This window comes from Lithobates pipiens, unplaced genomic scaffold, assembly GCF_037356315.1.
Source record: "Lithobates pipiens isolate NorthernLeopardFrog02 unplaced genomic scaffold, aLitPip1_a1.2 Scaffold_23, whole genome shotgun sequence".
NCBI classification, from domain to species: domain Eukaryota; kingdom Metazoa; phylum Chordata; class Amphibia; order Anura; family Ranidae; genus Lithobates; species Lithobates pipiens.
Genome location: NW_027507785.1, coordinates 89,716,840 through 89,738,582, shown reverse-complemented (window position 1 = coordinate 89,738,582; position 21,743 = coordinate 89,716,840). Strand labels below are relative to the sequence as shown.

Here is a 21,743-nt window from a genome sequence, read left to right as displayed (position 1 = left end):
GCCATCACTGCCCTAAAGAGTGAATATTTGCTTTTATAAAAAAAAAAAAAAAAAAAAAAAGGATAATTTCACGTTATAAAGAATCAGTATAACTTTAGGCAAAACATATTTTTTAGTTTTGGATAGAGTGGAGAGGGATTGGAACCCCTATTGTTTTTTATTGCTGTCTCTGTTCCCGTTAAAGAGATTCACCCTCTCATTTTGTCCTATTTACCATTATCATTGAAAGTGAAAGTAAAGAGAATTCCACATTTTCAGTTGTCCCCAGAATAGTAATAGCCCCCGTACACACGGTCGGACATTGCGACGGAAAATGTCCGATCAGACCGTGTTGTCGGATAATCCGACCGTGTGTGGACTCCATCTGACTTTTTCCGTCGGAATGTCCGACCAACAAAGTTTGAGAGCTGGATATAAAATTTTCAGACAACATGATCTGATCGGACTTTGTTCAATCGTTTGTAGAGAATTCCGATTGGACAAAGTGCCACGCATGCTCAGATCAAATTACGAGACCAAAGCTATTGGCTACCAACCTGAACGTAGTCCCGTCGTAATGGACAAACGTCATCACGTTCCTAAATGATCGGATTTTCCGACAACTCTGTCCGATCGTGTGTATGCAACACCAGTTTCGGACAAAATCCGTCGGAAAAAATCCAGTCGGAATGTTCGACCGTGTGTACGGGGGCATAGAAGGGAAATCTTCCAATAGGGACACTAGTTCTAGTGACCTGGGGCACCCCCAGGGATTTCCTCTCACTTCCTGTGGGACACAGATGGTGGGAAAAAAAAATCTGACAGGGGTTATAACCTTCCCTTGCTCTATTCAAAATGAAAAAAAAAGTTCTACTTTAACGTTACTTTACTTTAGTTTTACTTTAAAGTGGAACTTCACCCAAAAGTGGAAGTTCCTCTTATTTACATCCTCCCCTGCATCCTTTGCCACATTTGGTACTTTTTTTGGGGGGGGGGGCGGGTACCTTATTTTGACAGGTACCCCACTCCCACCTCCGGTCAGATGTTCCCCGGGCGAATTGAGCTGGAAGTTCACCCCCTCTTTCCCACACAGTCTATAGGACCACTCACAAGGTGCAGGGCGGCTCGCACATGCACAGTACAAAACCGCCTGCGAATCCACAAGGCTTCACTGGCTGTTTCTCTTACTTGAGATGCCGGTGCGCTTGAAGAATCGGCTCTCGTGAGGACATCGCTGGATCCCTGGACAGGCAAGTGTATATTATATTAAAGGTCAGTAGCTAAAGTATTTGTATTTTTTGAGGGGAACGTGGAGCTCCTCTTTAAGAAGAGCAAATATGTTCAATTGCAAAAATAAGGAAACCTAAAGAAACATTTTCAAGCAAAACTATGCAAAGAGGAAAATGGAATATTCAGTTGTGTATAACTGATCTGAGCTGTTGTAGTTTGGCTTCTAAAAGAAGCTAGTTGTCTGACTCAACAGCTTGCATCACTGAGGCACTGGCCTGGCCTGGAATAAGTATGAAAATAAGAATACTGACTTTCTTGCTCTGCCTATGTGTCTTAGGTCATTGATTCAGAAAATAAAGCCATCAGGTCAGCTCAGCATAACAGTTGTAGGTAGAACTTTAAGGAGGTGAGCAATGGCAACCATGTATTTCTGCCATGACATATTTGCTTACACTTACATGTGGGATATAGTTTGCATTTAAGTTGGAAGGCTGGCCGGTATCCAGCTACAGATGGCGTAGTATTCGGGGGAAACTCATGTCTAGGCACAGTCATTTCAGGGAAACTCCAGTCTGCAAGCATGACATACACATGGAGGTAATGTTCATTATTACAGTGCTGCATGGGATGTCTCAGTTGGTGATTCTGGGCTGCTGCAGATCTCTGGGGAGGAGGGGTGCTGCTGATGCCCCAGTACGGTTGCTGTGCACAAGAGGGTGGAGTTGACCTGCGCTGTTGCCTGGCACCTGGCAGAGGTGGTAGCAGGCAATGTGGGTGTAGGGGGTCACTGCGACTGGGCTGGGACTTGTTGTTCCCCACCATGATTACCATCATCATTCTACTGACTTGGGGTACATTGGAGGTTCTGCATGGGTTGTTATGCACCCATTTCCGATGAGCGGTTTCAGTTCAAGTATTGCTCCACGTGGGTTTATCCTATTATCATATGTCAGTGTCCATTTTTGTGTTTGTTTCTTTTGTCTGGCATATTTTGCTCACTTATACAGGTGTTTTGTTCACGTGGATCCTAGCATTTACGCAGGAGCATCAGGTACGTCCAGGTCACTTGTATCACGGGCAGTCAGCTGGTTGTCACGTAGTGGGTGCTGGTTCGCAGCCAGAGCGCAGGTTTTGCCAACATAAAAAAAGACATTCTGGAAGGGAAAGATGTGAATCTAGCCTGTCTTCTGGTAGCATCTTAGGCTGTCACAGAAAACAAGTCTTAGCCTTTGTACACACGGTCGGAGAATCTGTCGGAATGAGTCTTATCGGACCGTGTCGTCGGATAATCCGACTGTGTGTGGTATGCATCGGACTGATTCCGTCCAAATCTCCGTCCGACCCAATTTTCCAACATGTTGGAAATATTTCCCGACCAACTGGGCCGGACGGACCTAATCCGATCATGTGTAGAGCATTTTCATCGGACCAAGTGCCATGCATGCTCAGATCAAATTCCTACATCAAAGCTATTGGCTACTAGCCTGAATGTAGTCCCATCGTAATGAAATTACGTCATCACGTTCTGAAAGATCGGATTTTTCGCCAACTTGGCCCGGCCGTGTGTATGCAACAGTTTCGGACACAATCCGTCGGACTAAATCCGACGGGCAAAATCCGACGGATTTGGTTGGCAAAATCTCTGACGGTGTGTACGTAGGCTTACGCTTGCAGGGAAGTTTCGGTTGCGCTGAAAACCAAAGACCCCAGGCTCAACCGTAAGCTCAGTGTGGCGGAATTCATGCTGGCTTTTGGCATCTTTCTAGACATTATCTGTGCAGTTAGTCCAGAAAGGAGGGTGGAATTGGACTTGTATTTGCACAAAGTGGTGTATCTAGTGCACAAATACGGGGGGGGGGGGGGTACATATTCTACAATCATCATCGGTCTTTCTCAGCTAAGGTGGTGGCCACTTGGGCGCAGTACCAGGTAGTTATGTGTTGGAGTAATGTGGACATTGAACTTTTTTGCAGGCATTTCGCCAATCAAAAGTCCCCAGTGTGTAGCAATTGCCAGTCATCACATACTTCTGCATGGTGTTCTATATTTGAGGCTCTGGGTCAGTCCGGGGTCAGCAAGCAGGTGGCCGGGTGTTTCCTCCACAGGACCTTCTGGGCAGATGGATAAATTGGGCAGGCCCATCCATTATTTGGGTAAAGTGCAGAGGTGCAACAATTTCAACCATTCAGGGTGCAATTACAACCAGTGCAGGCCCCTGCATGTTTGGTCAAATTGTTTTAGGGCTCATCCTAAATCCTCCTGTCTGGTCAAGCCCTTTAGTTCTTCGTGCCTAAGCCAAGTCAATATTTCCACACTAGGGGCTTATTTAGAAGGTTACCCATCTCCTGGTTTCAGGTAATTCCTGATGGTTTCTCTGTTGGCTTTCATACAGGCTTAATCATGCTGCCTACAGAATGGTTCGAAATGTAGGAATCGTTTGTCTGCAAACAATCATGCTTCGTTAGTGGATGAGTTCCTGAAGCTGAAGTGGCCAAAGGATTTGCAATTGGTCCTTTTAGTTCTTCACTTTTGGCATGTGGAGGGTCAGCCCCATTGGGGTAGTTTGTGGAATTTTTTTTAATAAATATTGTCTAATACACGACTTGTCCGCACTTCATTCTTCGCATATTTCTAGTCTCAATTCACCAATTCCCTCTGAGGAATTTTCTTTTAAAGTAATCCTCAGTGGATTCAGCCATACAGCATATTCTGCAGTTGGGCAGGGGGACTTGTTTGTCCAAAGCAGGTATTGCTGATGCGTTCAAACTGCTTCCTATTAGTCCTGCTCTTTGGCAATGGCACAGCATTAGATGGCGCGATCGTTACTACTTTGCCACTAAATTAACCTTCGGGTCAAAGAGCAGTCCTTGTTTATTATATTTTCCCAGGCACTCCATTGAGTTTTGGGCAACTGCAAAGGTTGACAGGGGATTGTGCATTACCTTGATGATTTCCTGCTCTTGGAGGACCCTGGTCGCCCACCTAAGGATTTGCACAGTTAAATGTTCCACTGGTTGCTCGCAAGGTGGAAGGTCTGGCCAACAGCATTCATTTTTTGGGTATCACACTTGATTAAAAATCGTATGATTGCAAATCTGCCCAGGCAGAGGTTGGCCAGAATATGTCAGACAATTTATTTATTCGTCCGGTCCCCAGTCTGCTCGAAGAGGGATTTACAGTCACTCTTGGGCATGTTGAACCATGCAATGAGGATTATTCCACAAGGTAGGTCGTTTGTGTCTAGATTGTTGGCCCCTTTGCCCCTGTTTTAGGACAGTGATGAGCCTACAAGCTGATGCATGATCCGATCTGGTCATGTGGGACCAATTCCTGTGTGACTAAATTGGCATTTATTTGCTAATTTCTCAGCCAACGAGTGAATCACCCAGGGTATTTTCAGATGCAACTGCGTCAGTGGGGTTAGCAGCTATTTTTGGTGGTGAATGGCTGGCCAGCTGTTGGCCCTTGGAGGTTTTCCGCATGCCCAAGTTTGTGCTTCGGCATTGTTTAAAGTCTACCCAATTTTGTTGGCAGCCAGGTTGATCAGAAAGTTTGGTAATTTTCTTCACTGGCAAGCTGGCCACCGCCAAGATTATCAATAAGGGTCTCTGATCATCAGGTCCTTTATTGGCAGGTTGGCTAGGCTGGGGTTGACGTACAAATTAAATTTTCAGGGGGAATTTATTAGTGGGAATTACAATAGGGTGGCCGATGCGTTATCTCATTTTAAATTCGATACATTTTTCTTGCAGCACCCAGAAGCAGATCGGGTAGGCAATGCGGTTCCTCCATATTCCCTGCTCATCATGGACAAACCAGGTTCTGGACACAGGCGATTGATTTGGTCAAGGTGTACACCATGGGTTGGAAGACATTTCCTGATTCAACATCCTTGTAGTTGTCCGTGGGATATTAGGTATGTGTTGGCATTTGCAGCATATTGCCACAGCAAGTTGTCATTATCCACTAATACCATTAAATTGCTTCTATCAGGCATTCAGCATTTCAGGACCCTACAAAACCATGTTAGTCTGTCCATTTTTGCTGCTCACCCTCTCAAGGCAATGTTGAGGGGTATTCAAAGGTCACAGGGACAGGCTCAAGTATCAAGACTGCCAGTTACCAGCCAGATGGTTCCGGGACATTTCAGACATCTTGTCATCCCCTGTTGGTATAGGTCTCAGTTTGGTGCTCAAGGCAGCTATGTATTTGATTTTTTTTGGCTTCCTCAGACCTGGGGGAGTTTTGCAGGTTCGTTATCATGCTCCTTTCCTGGTTAAAGGAAGTCTTTACAGGTGTACTGATCATTACGCTCTACCGCTCAATAACAATAAGACACGACAGGTGGGTCAGAGTTTCGTGGTGAAATATTATAGTATCAACAGCAAGTGGTGTCCAGTTGAGGTATTCAACTCACTTTGTAGGTTATTGGCAGCATCCCCACTGGACAGCCCTTTGTTTACACTTTCTTACTTTGAAACAGTTCATGTCACATGTCAGGATCTTGATCGCAAAGTTAAACTTAAATCCAGAACTGTTTTCTGGACATTTGTTCAGGATCGGGGCGGCATCTGCAGCTTACAAGCAGGGCGTCCCTCCTTTCATCATTAAATATTTGGGACGATGGGAAGGTCCTCCTGTTTTGACAGGTATATACCAGAACCCCATATGGAAGTTATTCAGGCATTCGCTTCTTTGTTAGATTGAGCTTTGCTACCCAATTTTTCATTAAAGCTTTCATTTTTTCATACCTACTCGTGTCTTTTTTGCCCTCTTTTCAGGTATAGTTAGGGGGTTTTCTGAATTTGTGGGAGGAGTCTGGGACTATATAGCCCCCCTCCCCTGCCAGGTCCAGCGCTGGCTCATTCTCCTGGCTCCCACCCACCCAGTTCCCCCAATACTTTTCACTCTCAGTTTTCATACATTCAGGGTATGCCCTCTTTTCAGGTATACTGATCAGCCAGGCCAAGGCACACTGCAGGTCTTGGTAAGTTAAGAATATATCTGTTATAGTTTCCCTAGACCCCAAGCCTACATCCCCTTCTACTGAGTTTTAATACATCAACTCCTTTATATCTATCCTACCCATGAGAAAACAAATCTGCCTTCATTTGGTTACCCTGTTTCATAACCAGGACACAAAATAAAATGCACAGTTTTTGCCTTATATGACTATACCAGTGTGTCCTTGATGACAGCAGGAGTCCATCCTTCATATCCATATATATAGTGCACTTTATTCCCGTAAGGGCAATCAAAACATTTGAGTACATCATATCCATAGTTCAGCAACATCCTCAACATAACCTCATCCTTGAGAGCATACTGTAGGGCTGAAGGAAAGTGGAGGGGGTTGACTCGGCACACATAGTTCACATTAGCTCCATGGCGGAGCAGCAGGTTAACCAGCTCGTAGTTTGCCATTCGTAATGCCACTTGAAGGCAGTTAACAGGGTCTTGGTTTGGAAGAGCTCCAGCATTAAGGAGAAGCATAGCTGAGGAAATATCACTGTTTGAAACAGTAAAGTACAAGGCAGATTTCCTCTCATCGTCATAGCCCTTGCGGACTCTTTGGGCCAGCATGAAATTGACATCAAATCCAGATTTGAGGAGAAGCTCCAGGCACTCAGTGTGTCCACCTGCTGCTGCAGAATGAATGGGGCTTATGCCACTTCTTTTTATCGTAGTCATGTTTGTAACTGGGATAAGCAACCGCAGAGCTCTGTGAGTGAAGAAAAGAATAGAGATTACCATTCACTTATGTGACCAAACTGCCTTTCTTTTGTAGCGTTTCTACTTTACAAAACATTGCAAAAAACTAAAATCAATAACGAATTTATACAGGGTCATTCAAAAAGATGGAGCAGATCTCAACTTTTTATTTCAAACTTATTTCAGGCCTAAGGTGAATGTCCTTTGTAGTTAAGGACCACATGCCCCTTTAATGTAGCAAAAATGTAAGTAGTCCCAGTGATAGCTGTCCATGTGGCTACAGAGTTCGGTAACCCTGGCTGCAGCTGCCTCTCTCCACTGCCCGTGCCACCACAGTTCGCTCCACTGGCTCTGCACCCATCCCAGACTGCACTCTCCCAGTCCTCTCAGGTGTGCCTCCCCAGTCCTCTCCTGACTGTGTGTTACTCACCAGCCCTCTTGGCTGTGACTTGTTGTTCCTCCCTGGAGACTTTCCCGGCAGTGCTCTCTCCCGCTGTCTTCTCTCCTTGCTCCCATGCCTCCTGTCCAGGACACCTCCACATGTTCTTAGAAGGCCCCGTCCGCATCCGAGCCCAGGCCCAAGGTCACCCCTTCCCCAGACTGGAGAGCTCCCTCAAAGGCCACCAACAGCCTAGCACTCCATCTCCAGCTTCCACATAAACAACTCCTCCACAGCTGTGCTGACCCTGAGTATTTAAGGATGCCTGCCCCCTGCCAATCCAAGTTGGGGATTGGTCAGGGCTCCTCTAAACACCCTAAGCAGCTCCACCTCCCCTCTCTTCCTTTCTTTCCAGCATATTCTAGAAGGCTCAGGAAATAAGTAGGGGTCTTGGTGATGCTGCTTGTGAGTTGCCAGCTCTACTTTGAGTCACAACAGTTTCCCCGACGGCTCAATCTGACCAGCCGCGTCACTCTCAGAGGAAGATGACATTCTTTTGGAAATGGATTTTAATTGTTGTGAAAACATTGACCCTTTAGAACCCTTAGAGGAGTTCCTGGTCCCTTTACCACTCATAGCCTGAAGCACAAAGCAGAGGCACTACCAGCAAAAGAATGTACACTGCTAGGTTATAGTCCAGTGCTATTAGCTGATATTAATATCTAGCCTGGTAAAGTATAATGTGTCAAAGGGAATGCCTGTGTCACCAAACCTGAATCCAGCCAATCTCCTGCTCATGTGTCCCACCACAGCCAGCAGCAGCTACACACACAGCGCTTTAACAACTTCCTCCACGTGTGGCCGGCGTCTGACGCAATTAGCCACGCCCCCGCTCTAATTACGACCCCCCTTCCTTTCAAAGGAAAGTATCTTCCCGCGTGAGTGGCGGACTCAGGCGTCCTGTGAAATGGCAGACATGGCGGGAGGGGTAAATCCTCCCCTGAGCGGCCAGCACGGTCTGTCTCCCTTTTTTTTTTTAAAAGGAAACTGCTTTGGTATATCAATCCCCCAAAGGGGGAAAAAAACAACAGTAGGGGCACAGGAGGAGAACCAGACCCCCCTTTCTTACCGGAGGATCTGCTTGTGGCCAGAGGAGAAATGAAGGCTTCTGACACAGCGCTGTTTCCAGCATCAGGCGGTGAGTGCTCAATACAGCACCCAGTGGTGACACATAGGCATGACAACATTATAACACAAAGGGAGAAATTCTTACGAAAATCTTTGATCACTGTACTGGTGTCATTTGTGACAATAATCAGTATTAGGGTACTTAGTAGTAGCCCCAGATAGGTCTAGGGCCCCCCCTAAACCCCACCAATAAAGGTTTAACCCCTTGATCACCCTCTTATTAACCCTTTCACCCCATGAGACCAGTGAATATCCTATTAGTGTTATGGTAAGTTAGCGTCAGGGTACCCGCCGTATATTGCCTAAAAAAAGGTTTAACCCCCTGATCACCCGGCGGGTGATATCAGTTAGGTTTTAGCATCAATTAGGGTCTGGGTCATCTCAGGTAGTGTCAGATTAGTGCCAGTAGCGCTAACACCCACTCACACACCATACACCTCCGTTAGTAGAATAGTGTCTGAACGGATCCATATCTTTGATCTGATCAGAACTATATTAGCATCCCCAATAGTTTAGGGTTCCCAAAAATGCAGTGTTAGCGGGATCATGCCAGATACCTGCTAGCACCTGCATTTAGCCCCTCCGCCCAGCCCATCCAAGTGCAGTATCAATCGATCACTTTCACTTAGAAAACACCAAACACATAACTGCATGACTTGCAGAGTCAGGCCTAATCCCTGTGAACGCTAACAGTTTTTTTGGTTAGCATTTGAAGCAGTCGCTGACAATCAGGTGCCCTTTTTTCCTGTGAGTCACACTAGTGTACCAGTAAATTTAGAGGCCAAAATGTCCAATCGAGGGGAAAAGCTAGTGAAGAGGCCTACACGTTTCTGAGCCTGACGTATGTCCTCCCTGGTACCCCTGCCCAAAGAACACCCCAAAGAAGATGTCGTGTCTGCAGAAAATGCAATACCTACCATTTTAAACTGTAGCACCTTTGCTTTAAAAAATATATATATAACGTTTGGGGGTTCAAAGTAATTTTCTAGCAAAAAATTTTTTTTTTCATGTAAACAAAAAGTGTCAGAAAGGGCTTTGTCTTGGTTAGAAGAGTGGGTGGTGTGTGACATAAGCTTCCAACGTTGTGCATGAAATGCCAGGACAGTTCAAAACCCTCCCAAATGATCCCTTTTTTGGAAAATAGACACCCCAAGCTATTTGCTGAGAGGCATGTTGAGTCCATGGAATATTTTATATTTTGCCACAAGTTTCGGGAAAATGCCAAACTGTTTTTTTTTTTTTTTTTTGTACAAAGTTGTCACTAAATGATATATTGTTCAAACATACTATGGGTATATGTGAAATTACTAGACATGGGCGCCGTCAATAAATTAGTTTCGTTCTGTTCCGTTTCGATTCTTAATAAAATTAATTCGTACTTCGTGCCCGAAATTCCGTTCTGTTTCGTACGAAAGACGAATTGTCGTTAACGTGTACGAACGTTCTTTACGATTAATTTAAAGGCAAAAACATTGCTCATTATGCTTAATATGACTTGCAGAAGACTTCTGTGATAGAAGTCAATGTAAGTTGCCTGAAGACATCAGTGAAGGACTTTCATTCTCTCTGGGCAGGCTGCCAAGAAAAGAACAAAATGATACAATGTTTCTTCTTCAATGGGCTGAACTCCATGTGTAGAAGTTCTCAGTTTAACCATTTAAAGACTAAATCTTTTCTGACACTTGTTGCTTACATGTAAAAATCCAGTAGGTCTTTCAAACGCAAGTTAGCCCTTTTTTTTCGGTCGACCTCTAGGGAGCAGTGACATTAGCAGCGTGACATACAGCAATGACACCTGCACCGTGATAAGGGCTAACTTGCGTTTGAAAGACCTCTGCGCAAATACCGCGTCACATAAAATATTGCAACAACCGCTATTTTATTCCCTAGGGTCTCTGCTAAAAAAAATATATATCATTTTTGGGGCTTCTGAGTGATTTTCTAGCAGAAAATACAGGATTTTTACTTGTAAGCAACAAGTGTCAGAAAAGATTTAGTCTTTAAATGGTTAAACTGAAAACTTCTACACATGGAGTTCAGCCCATTGAAGAAGAAACATTGTATCATTTTGTTCTTTTCTTGGCAGCCTGCCCAGAGAGGATGAAAGTCCTTCACTGATGTCTTCAGGCAATTTACACTGACTTCTATCACAGAAGTCTTCTGCAAGTCATAATAAGCATAATGACTGAGATCCGGAATTCGTAAACAAAAGTTCGTATTCCGTACAGAACTCGGGCGCACGGCAATTCGTATTTCGGATCCTCCCGAACGTACGAATTTTGAGAAATTCGTACGAATTTGTGATTCGTACGAAACGAAGCGCACAAGTCTAGAAATTACACCCCAAAATACATTCTTCTGCTTCTTCTGAGTAGGGGGATACCACATGTGAGACTTTTTTGGAGCCTAGCCGCATATAGGACCCTGAAAACCAATCATCGCCTTTCTAAAGGCGTAAAATTGTGATTTTACTCCTCACTACCTATCACAGTTACAGAGGCCCTGAAATGTCCAGATAGCACCCCCCCCCCCAAAAAGAGCTGCAAAATATTTACCATGCCTCTTAGCAAATACCTTGGGGCATCTACTAAAAAAAAAAATGGGGTCATTTTGAGGGGTTTTGTGCTATCTGGGCATTTCATGGCCTCCGAAACTGTGATAGGTAGTGAGGAGTGAAATCAAAAACTTACACCCTTAGAAAGCCTGAAGGCGGTGATTGGTTTTCGGGTCCTGTACACAGCTAGGCTCCCAGTCTCACACATGTGGTACCCCCATACTCAGGAGAAGCAGCAGAATGAATTTTGGGGTGCAATTTCACATATGCCCATGGCATGTTTGAGCAATATATAATTTAGTGACAACTTTGTGCAAAAAAAATAAAAAAATTTCCCGAAACTTGTGGTAAAATATAAAATAATCCATGGACTCAACATGCCTCTCAACAAATAGCTTTAAGCATCTTATTTTCAAAATGGGGTCATTTGGGGGTGGGGGGTTGTGCTAACTGGGCATTTTATGGCCTTCGATACTGTGATAAGTAGTGAGGAGTGAAATCAAAAATTTACTCCCTTAGAAATCCTGAAGGCGGTGCTTGGGTTTGGGGTCCTCTACAAGGCTACAAAAAAAGTCTCACACATGAGGTATCCCCATACTCAGGAGAAGCAGTAGAATGTATTTTGGCATGTAATTCCACATATAACCATGGCATTTGTGAGCAATATATCATTTAGTGACAAGTTTGTGTCATTTTATTAATTTTTTTGTCATTTTTTAAACACTTTAATGACAAAAAAATTAAATATTCAATGGGCTCAACATGCCTCAGCAATTTTCTTGGGGTGTCTACTTTCCAAAAAGGGGTCATTTGGTTTGCACTGCCCTGCCATTTTATCACCTTAAGAAATGAGATAGGCAGTCAAACTAAAAACTGCATAAATTACAGAAAATGTACCCTAGTTTGTATCTGCTATAACTTTTGCGCAAACCAATAAATACACGCTTATTGTCATTTTTTATATATATATATATATATATATTTTTTTTTTTTTTTTTTTATTGGATTTTTTATAACAAAAAGTGGAAAATATAATTTTTTGGTCAAAATTTTCAGTCTTTTTCTGTTTATATCGCAAAAAATAAAAATCGCAGAAGCAATCAAATACCGTCAAATGAAAGTTCTATTTGTGGGGAAAAAAAAGGGACGCAAAATTTGTTTAGGTATAGCATTGCATGGCCGTGCAATTACCAGTTAAAACATTGCAGTGCCAAATTGTAAAAAGTGCTCTGGTCATTCAGGGGCCAATTTTTCCGGGGCTGAAGTGGTTAATACTACAGTAAAAAGTCCAATGATAATTGGGCTCATTCAATTATATGGTGTAAGGAGGAAAGTATTAGGTGAAGTTCCCATGGCTACCAATCAGAATTGTAACTGGTCTGATTTCAAGTGAATTTGAAATGGTTGTTAGGAGGACACTACACTTTATTTCTGCCTGTTTATTTTAGTCACATGAGGTACGTGATGACATCTGATTGGTAGCTAGAAGTTCAATCTTTTGTAATTCTGTTAACTTTTTAAAAATTTGTGAACCTCCAAATATTAGAATTTCCAAAGGATGTCCTATTGAAGTCAACAGAAATCTGCACCAGGCTCCAAAATTTGCAGGAAATTATGTAAAATTGTACACAATGATCTGGGATGCCCCTAGCAGCCTTGTCTGTTGAGGTGATGGTGCCAAAAAACAGCCTAAGCCACTTCCTTTAAAACACTACCTGGGATACTAACATAGACTGTTGGGATCTGATGGCACTGGCGGTCAGGGTAAGGGCCTTTGGTTAACCTCTGTCCCGGTACTCACAGGAGATGTCCTCTGTAGGCTGCCCTGTGTATAGGTAAGTGTCCGGAGTGCTTTGGGACATTGGCATCGGCTCCATATTCCAGGAGTAGTGACACAGCATCTGGATTACCAGCAGCAGCTGCTTCAAATAGGATTGATGCAGAATCAGACGCTTGGGCCATGACATTGGCTCCTATTAGGGGTAAAAAGAGAGATTAAAAAATCTGTGTGTGTATGTCTCAGACAAACTCTACATTTGGGGTTGGATTTACCACAGTAGCCTTATGCCTATAGGTGGTAGAGGGAAATAGGCCACTTTACTTGTTTAGTGATAAAACAATTTTTTTTCCCAACACCGGTAGCAATACAATCAACTCCTAGAATTATTTTACACAGTTATAATGTACTAAAAGCGGCCATCCACATATGGCTCTGTCTGCAATGCCTGGTTCAACAAAAGTCAATTTTTCAATTAACTTTTGTCAAAGAAGCTGGGTGGAAAATTGTCAGCTGAACAGCACCTGCATCCAATCAGATGCAGTCACTGTTTGAGTATTCTAGAAGCAGCAAGTGCCTACAGCAGGAGATTCATCCATCCGTGCAATTAGTGTAGATGGAGTAATCTGTCCGATTTATTTTGTTCAACCCTCAGGCTGAACAAAATAAATCTATATGTGTATATGTAACTTAAAGTGCAATTCCAGCTTAGCCCTAACTAGCCTTAAAACTGTCCCCTTCATAACACCCATGCTGACTAATCCGTGTGAGAAAGATATTATACTTAACCATTTTCAGCTGCAGGGAAAAGGAGAGAGTGCTGACAACGGATGGGCCATTGAAGCCTACAGGTGACGTTACCACTCCATGCTGTACTAGCCTTGGTACTAACCTAACATGGTACTAATCAGTTTTTTTATACTCTTTATTTAAGAAAATTTCATACAGATAGATGTGGAAAAAACAGTGATACCAAGCTGACCATGAGATACAACCCATTTTAAAGTAGTAAACTTTAACAAGAGAAAACGAAAAAAATCCCTCTGCAAGGTAATTTTAGAATGCGGTAGCCTACTACGCACTCTTACCACTGACAGGGCTTCCATTTTCACATGGTCTTCCTTGGAGGTTCACAGGCTCCGGCCATGGCACAGAGCTCTGAAGGGACAGCATTGAGTATGTTGGCCAATCAGAGCACATGCGCCGGTGACGTCACCAACTGGATAAACAGTAAATATCTCATAACAGTGCACATTTAGGAGATGTGTCTTGTACCTGCAGGTACAGTCTCTCACAAAAGTGAGTACACCCCTCACATATCTTTTCATGTGACAAAGCTGAAGAAATGACACTTTGCTACAATGTAAAGTAGTGAGTGTACAGCTTGTATAACAGTGTAAGTTTGCTGTCCCTTCAAAATAACTCAACACACAGCCATTAATGTCTAAACCATTGGCAACAAAAGTGAGTACACTCCTAGGTGAAAATGTCCAAATTGGGGCCAATTAGCCATTTTTCCTCCCCGATGTCATGTGACTTGTTAGTGTTACAAGGTCTCAGGTGTGAATAGGGAGCAGGTGTGTTAAATTTGTTGTTATCACTCTCACGCTCTCATACTGGTCACTGGAAGTTCAACATGGCACCTCATGGCAAAGAACTCTCTAAGGATCTGAAAAAAAAAAATTGTTGCTTTACATAAAGATGGCCTAGGCCAGTGGTGGCGAACCTTGGCACCCCAGATGTTTTGAAACTACATTTCCCATGATGCTCCTGCACTCTTCAGTGGTTGAGCATCATGGGAAATGTAGTTCCAAAACATCTGGAGTGCCAAGGTTCGCCATCACTGGCCTAGGCTATAAGAAGATTGCCAAGACCCTGAAACTGAGCTGCAGCACGGTGGCCAAGACCAGTAAATGCAGTTTTCGTTTGGGAAAAGTAGTATATATTGTAATGGACATGTTCTAGGCAAAGAAAAATGTTTAATACATGTGGTATTACATTCAAGTTTAGGTATTGATGGCATTTTAGGGGATTTCAAATGAAATTAGTTGATCCAATAATGGCAAGATCAAATGCTCTGACGAACTATATTTTCAGAATTTCTGTATGCAAGTTCAAGCAAAATTTTACTGGTGTATGACTAGTTTAAGAGAATAGACCAGTGGTTCTCAACCACCAAGCAGTGTCCCAGTATTGGGCTGCAGCTTTCCTCCTGCCAGTCCCTGGCTTTCTGTCTGCCCTGACAGCTAAAATATAGCGGCTGTTGTAGATGAGGACCATGGCTCTTAAAGAGTGCAATGTGTTGCATTCCCGCTTGCTCCTGGAGTGGGGGTAGAGATAAGCGGGTCCGTCTTGCCAATTCTGGCTGCTCTGTATGTTTGACAGTCCCATCAATGAAGAACACCAGGCTCCATCTTCCCTACTAGTACAAAACAGCAACCAGTGCTGGATGGAGGGAGTCTTGTGGATTTACCCATGTCTGGGGGGCCAGTAAAAATGACTGGTCCAGGGACATTACATTAAAAAACGAAAATTGCAAATTTGCAGAGAACTGGAGTTGCAACCCATAGGATACAATCAGATTTCACCTTTATTTTTGGGGAAACATTTAAGAAGCATTTGATCAGTTGCACAGAGTAAGGAAAGGTTTAAAATGGGGTCAGAAACAAGTCAGTTGTGATCTACCTGTCTATCGTGGCCATGTTGCGGCATAGGCGGCTTTGGAAGAATTTACGAGGCCCTGGTCTCCCTAAGGCTGAGGACCACTGATATAGACAATGAAACCTTACGCAGTAAGCTAAAGAAGTCCCCATTCTGAATGGTATACAGACACCCAGATAATGCTTTTAAGCCCAAAATTAGTGGCCCCACCCTTCATATATGAACCACCTTTTAGTACTGATGCAAAATATGTTTCATCACTCCCACATACTCCAGTCTACATTCTGGTGCAGTGGATGACACCAGAAACTTTCCAATGTAGAGTATGTATTGAACAGGAGATGCTTCCAGAACATTCCTACTATGACAGTGATTACACATTAAACGTCTAATTAGTAACCCGCACCCCTGGTTCTGGTTATTTGTTTGAAAATCAGACCAATACATGTTTGTGAATGGTGTGATGGAGAAGCCTTGTTACCTTTCTGAATGAGGAGTTCCATAACATCTGTGTGTCCATGCTGTGCAGCCAAGGCCAGTGGTGTAAGCCCAAAGTTACTGGCCCAGTCAGGGTCAGCTCCAGACTGGAGCAAAAGCCGCGTGATCTCCTTGCGGCCCAGTTTTGCGGCCTCATGGAGAGCCGTTCTGTTATCAGCACATGGTAAGTTTATGCTTGCATTGTGTCGCAACAACAAAGATGCAATATCATAGGACCCATGACGTATTGCTGAAAAAAAATAAGAAGCGGTTTAAAAAATAAAATAAAAAATACCACTAAGTATAAAATATTAAAGACTTTTATTACCTATAACAAGGGGTGAATCCTCCATATCATTTTTAGCATCAGGGTCACAGCCATTGGATAGCAGAAAGGCGACATTGTCTAGTCTACAGTTGTCTACAGCCAGGAACAGTGGGGTTTCACCTTTTAAGGTTTCCTGATCCCAAGTATCATAACTAGAAGCTGAAAAAAAGATATATAAATGTAATTTGTTGTCATGATTCAGTCCTAAATCAGTTTACCAAAATACAAGGACTAACAGTTCAAATTACATTCTTGAAAAAGGAATTACAGCTTATATAATGTTGCTTTTAAACAATACTAAAATGCCAAGGCTAGCAAAACTACTAACATAATGATCAATGAGATATGTGCTGCTGTACAGTGGTAAGGATAACATTAGAGGAATGCATAAACAATCCCAACATAGTCAATGCTGTTATTCTAGTAAAGAATCCTTGGGGAAATCCAAGGCCATCCTTGATAACTAATATACTTCCTGATTGCTGCCCAAACCTACACTATATTGTCAAAAGTATCAAGATACCTGCCTTTACACGCACAGGACAGTCAAGTTCCTCCACTCCAAACTTGCTCATCCATGTCTTTATGGACCTTGCTTTTTGCACTGGTGCGCAGTCCTGTTGGAACAGGAAGGGGTCATCCCCAAACAGTTCCCACAAAATGGGAACCATGAAATGGGAACCATGAATTGTCCAAAATGTCTTGGTATGCTGACGCCTTAAGAGTTCCCTTCACTGAAACTAAGGGGCCAAGCCCTGACCCCTGAAAAACAACCCCACACTATAATCACCCTCCACCAAATGATTTGGACCAGTGCACAAAGCAAGGTCCATAAAGGTATGGATGGGCGAGTTTGGGTGGATGAACTTGACTTGCCTGCCCAGAGTCCTGACCTCAACTCGATAAAACACCTTTGGGATGAATTTGATTGGAGACTGCAAGCCAGGCCTTCTTGTTCAACATCAGTGCCTGGCCTCACAAATGCCTTCTGAAAGAATGGTTAAACATTCCCATATACACTCCTAAACCTGTACAGCCTTCCCAGAAGAGTTGAAGCTGTTATAGCTGCAAAGGTTCGGACAACTCAATATTGAACCCTACGGACTAAGACACCATTAAAATGCATGTGCATGTAAAGGCAGGCCTCCTAATACTTTTGAAAATATAGTGCATCAAGGTCACAGGTACCAAATAAGAGACATCTAGGCTCATTGTGTACTTTAAATCCAAGTTCTTCAGTTATGGATGGATAAAGTGGATTGAATCACTAACCAACATTATCTCTTGGGGACTGCAACAGTAAACTTTTGTACCCGAATTCCAAAACACTGCCCTTTCTGCTGCATTCATAGCATGTGGTCTCACCAATCATTTATTCTGCAGAAAAATTTTGCAAGAAGAGTGAGACTCCTCCAGTAAGAAGGAAAGCAACATTTTAGAGCACAGAAGGCCGTTGGGCAGATTTGGCCACTGGTTTCCCCAAGAGATATAAAAATGCATTTGGTGAATTTTATTTAGATGGACTGAACCTTTAAGGTTATTGTTTCGTGTGCATCTTCATATTCTGTATTCACAATAAAAAAAAAACAACTCACATTTAAATGTTTTTTCTAAAATAGTTTTATCTTTCTGAGCTGCAGCCTCATGAAGTGGAGTCCATCCTCGATCATCTGTCTCCTGGAAGGCAGAGTGGTGGTCACTCAGTTTTGTTAAAGTCTTCTCATCGCCTGTAAGACATACAGTACATAGGGTTAGCAGTTCAAATGCAATGTAGTAATAGTACTGTTTATCAAAGTAAACCTGTCACAAACAAAATATATTGTACTTTAAAGTAGTCCTTCTGTAAACTACTACTCCTCTCCCATGTAATGGAGATGAAAAGGGAAAGCCATTGGATGGAATCCAGCTTGTGTTACAACCATGGCTCCCTCTGTAGATACAGTGGAGTGAGTGAGCGTAGCCATCCTAGTAAAGGAATTGTTTTATTCACAAGACTACCAGGTGAAAAAAAAGAGGAAAGAAATGCTTAAATAAAAGAAAACAAATGCAGCTACCACATTCAGGGACTTATAAGCTGCTATAAATTAAAATTTTAGATATTAGGGTAGATATATTTTAAAGCTAATCAGAAATTAGGAAGGCAGGGTAGCAGTCTGAATGGGTCCATATTTTTGATTATCAGCTGTCATATGCAGATGCCAGCTCTAGCTCACATGACTTCAATCCCTTTGGCTCAAGATTTTGCCATTGTGGATTCAAATCACATGACCCAAAACCAAGTGTCACAAGATCTGCTAAAAACAACGCATAGGAAATTAAAGGAGGAGTTTCACATTCCTTTCCAAACATTTTTAGGTCTTGGGAAACCCCCACTAAAACCAATTAATTGGGAGTCAGTGGGAAAATGCCCCTTATGTTGCAAGCCTGTAGAAAAAATGTCTACTTTGCAGTAGTGGTCAGAATACCACCCTTACAGACAGCTATAAAGATCATTGATGTCATACCGATGACTCTACCAATTGGCATTAGCCCCGGAACAATGCAGAAACCATCAAATGGGAGGTCAATTAACCTCAAGGAACTCAAGGAACCTTAAGGCTAAAGGAATCCCTAGAAACCTCTTGAGGAACCCTAGGGTTCCATGAAACCTAAATAAAGAATGGCTGTTCTACATTTAAATGCATGTCAAGCTCAAACTTTCATTTTAGTTTTGGATTGAGTGGGTAGGAATTAGAACTCTTGTTTCACTGATGTCCAGGGGTGGGCTCTGTTAGAGACATATCACCTCATTTACTGTGCTGGTGACAACATCACCAACGATCAGCTCTCCCTGTCAGCGCGAACTGAGGCAGTTTACCGGCACTTCCTGGTTCACGCGATGATCAGCTGTGATTGGTCACAGCTGATCAGATGGTAAGAAGCCTCTATCAGAGGCTTCTTACCACGATCAGAGATGTGGTGTGTCCAGGGCCGCTGATAGGGCAGTACAGTCAGCCCTGTTGTACTGGGCCCGCCCCCATCAGCTCCACAGGGGGGCCCGGTCAGCTTTACAGTTAATTTCTGCAAATTAAAAACTAGAGCTTTCTAAACTAAGTTCTCCCCCACTAATACTTGCTTAGAGAAAGAGGGGGGGTTGTAATTACATTTTGCTGGGCCCCATCTGTTCTACAGAGGGGCCCAGAGGGTGAGCACAGCGCTTGGACTATTTTTCCTTTTTCGGGCGCATGTACATAAAGCTTCACCGCATATTGCTCTGCTAGTTAACCACTTGCCGACCGCCGCACGACGATATACGTCGGCAGAATGGCACGGGCAGGCATATTGGCGTATATATAAGTCCCTGCCTGCCCGCGGGTGGGGGGCCCGATCGGGCCCCCCCCCCGGTGCCTGCGGCGGTCGGCATTCGTTCGGGAGAGATCAGGGATGAGGGGACGGCCATTCATTCATGGCCACCCCCTCGCGATCGCTCCCGACGAATGAAAATCCTCGGTGACATCACTTCCTCTCCTGTATTGTAAACACAGGCAGAGGAAGTGATGTAATCTCTCCTCGTGTCGGTCTTTTTCGTTCCGGCACGGAGGAGAGAGGATCGGTGAGTTGCACCTAACACTACACTAACAGTAGAACACGCCAGGCACACTTTTCACCCCCCCGATCACCCCCCAATCACCCCCCCAATCACCCCTGCCCCCCCAGTCACAGTGACACCAAGTGCATTTTTTATTTATTTTTATATTTTTTTTGCATTGGTGTCATTTGTGACTGTAATAACTGTTAGGGCAGTTAGGGTTAGCCCCCTTTAGCTCTAGGGTGCCCCCCTAACCCCCCCAATAAAGGTTTAACCCCGTGATCACCCCCCGTCGCCAGTGTCACTAATAAGCAATTTTTTTCTGATCGCTGTATTAGTGTCACAGGTGACGCTAGTTAGGCAGGTAAGTATTTAGGTTCGCCGCAGCTTTTTATAGCGTCAGGGACCCCCATATACTACCGCATAGCCCCCTGATTGCCCCCCAGTTAACCCTTTCACCAGTGATCACCATATAACTGTTACAGGTGACGCTGGTTGGTTAGTTATTTTTTTTTTGTTTCAGGGCACCCGCCATTTATTACCTAATAAAGGTTTAACCCCCTGATCACCCGGCGGGTGATATAAGTTTGAGGGTCAGATAAGGCCTGCGTCGCCCCAGCGTCAGGTTAGTGCCAGTACCGCTAACACCCACGCGCAAAGCATACACCTCCCTTAGTAATATAGTATCTGATCAGATCTATATTAGCGTTGCCTTCATTTTAGGTTTCCCAAAACGCATTGTTAGCGGGATCAGCCCAGATACCCGCTAGCACCTGCGTTTAGCCCCTCCGCCAAGCCCAGCCCAGCCCACCCAAGTGCAGTATCGATCGATCACTGTCACTTACAAAACACAACACACATAACTGCAGCGTTCGCAGAGTCAGGCTTGATCCCTGCGATCGCTAACAGTTTTTTTTGTAGCGTTTTGAAACAGTCGCTGACAGGCTAGGTGCTTTTTTACCTGTGAGTCTCACTAGTGTACCCCTAAATTTAGAGCCCAAAATGGCAAAGCGAAGGTACACTAGTGAAGAGGCCTACACGTTTCTGAGCATGACAGATAGTGAAGAGGACGTCACTCATCTGTCAGATTCAGGCTCAGAATACGATCCTGTAGAGGACAGCGGCTCCATGACAGATAGCTCTGACGACGGAGATGAGGCCGCTGCTAAGAACAGGTGTGCCCAATCCCGTATGTATTCTGTTGTTGAGGTGCAGGAACCGCAGGTCACTCGTATGGAGCAGAGACGTACTAGAGCCGCTCATCCTTCTGGTGAACTGGCAAGCACCAGCGGCCTAGTACACCCTGGACGTACATCCAGCACTGCAGTAACACGTGGTGACGTGGCGAGTCCCATAAGTGCAGTTCAAGCTGGCGAGGTGGCAAGCACAAGTAGTGTCCCGCTGCCACCAAGAAGAAGACAAAGACAGGCCCGTCGTACCCATAGTGCCCTTCCTGCAGAATTCGCCAATCCTATTTGGGTGCCCACATCTTCTGCAGAACCCGTACTTCCCCCATTCACTGGCCAACCTGGCATTAACGTGGAAACAGTTGATTTTAAGACACTTGACTTTTACTCACTGTTTTTCACCGAAGATCTCTATAGATCTATTGTGGACCAAACCAATTTGTACGCTGCTCAACACATCGCCACTATTCCCCAGTCCGCCCTTGCCAAACAATGGAAACCAGTTACGGTTTCCGAATTTAAAATCTTTCTGGGCCTCTCCCTCAACATGGGCATAACCAAAAAGAGTGAGTTGCGGTCATATTGGTCCACTGACCCAATTCACCATATGCGCGTGTTCTCTGCTTCCATGTCCAGGGCACGATACGAGATGATTTTGCGGTTCATGCACTTCAGCGACAATGAACTCTGTCGTCCTCGTGGA

At 44.0% G+C, this 21,743-nt stretch overlaps 1 protein-coding gene across 2 annotated transcripts in view; it reads right to left on the bottom strand.

The window, feature by feature from the left end:
* Positions 1–21,743, bottom strand: part of ASB14 (ankyrin repeat and SOCS box containing 14) — a 63,980-nt gene that overhangs the window by 7,034 nt on the left and 35,203 nt on the right. For both annotated transcript variants that reach the window (XM_077452026.1, XM_077452025.1), the window contains exons 4-8: positions 17,881–18,012; positions 16,286–16,444; positions 15,962–16,207; positions 12,844–13,015; positions 6,388–6,931 (exon numbers count right to left, since the gene is read on the bottom strand). In XM_077452026.1, the coding sequence (XP_077308152.1) occupies positions 6,388–6,931; positions 12,844–13,015; positions 15,962–16,207; positions 16,286–16,444; positions 17,881–18,012 (1,253 nt within the window). The remainder of the gene's footprint in view (positions 1–6,387; positions 6,932–12,843; positions 13,016–15,961; positions 16,208–16,285; positions 16,445–17,880; positions 18,013–21,743) is intronic.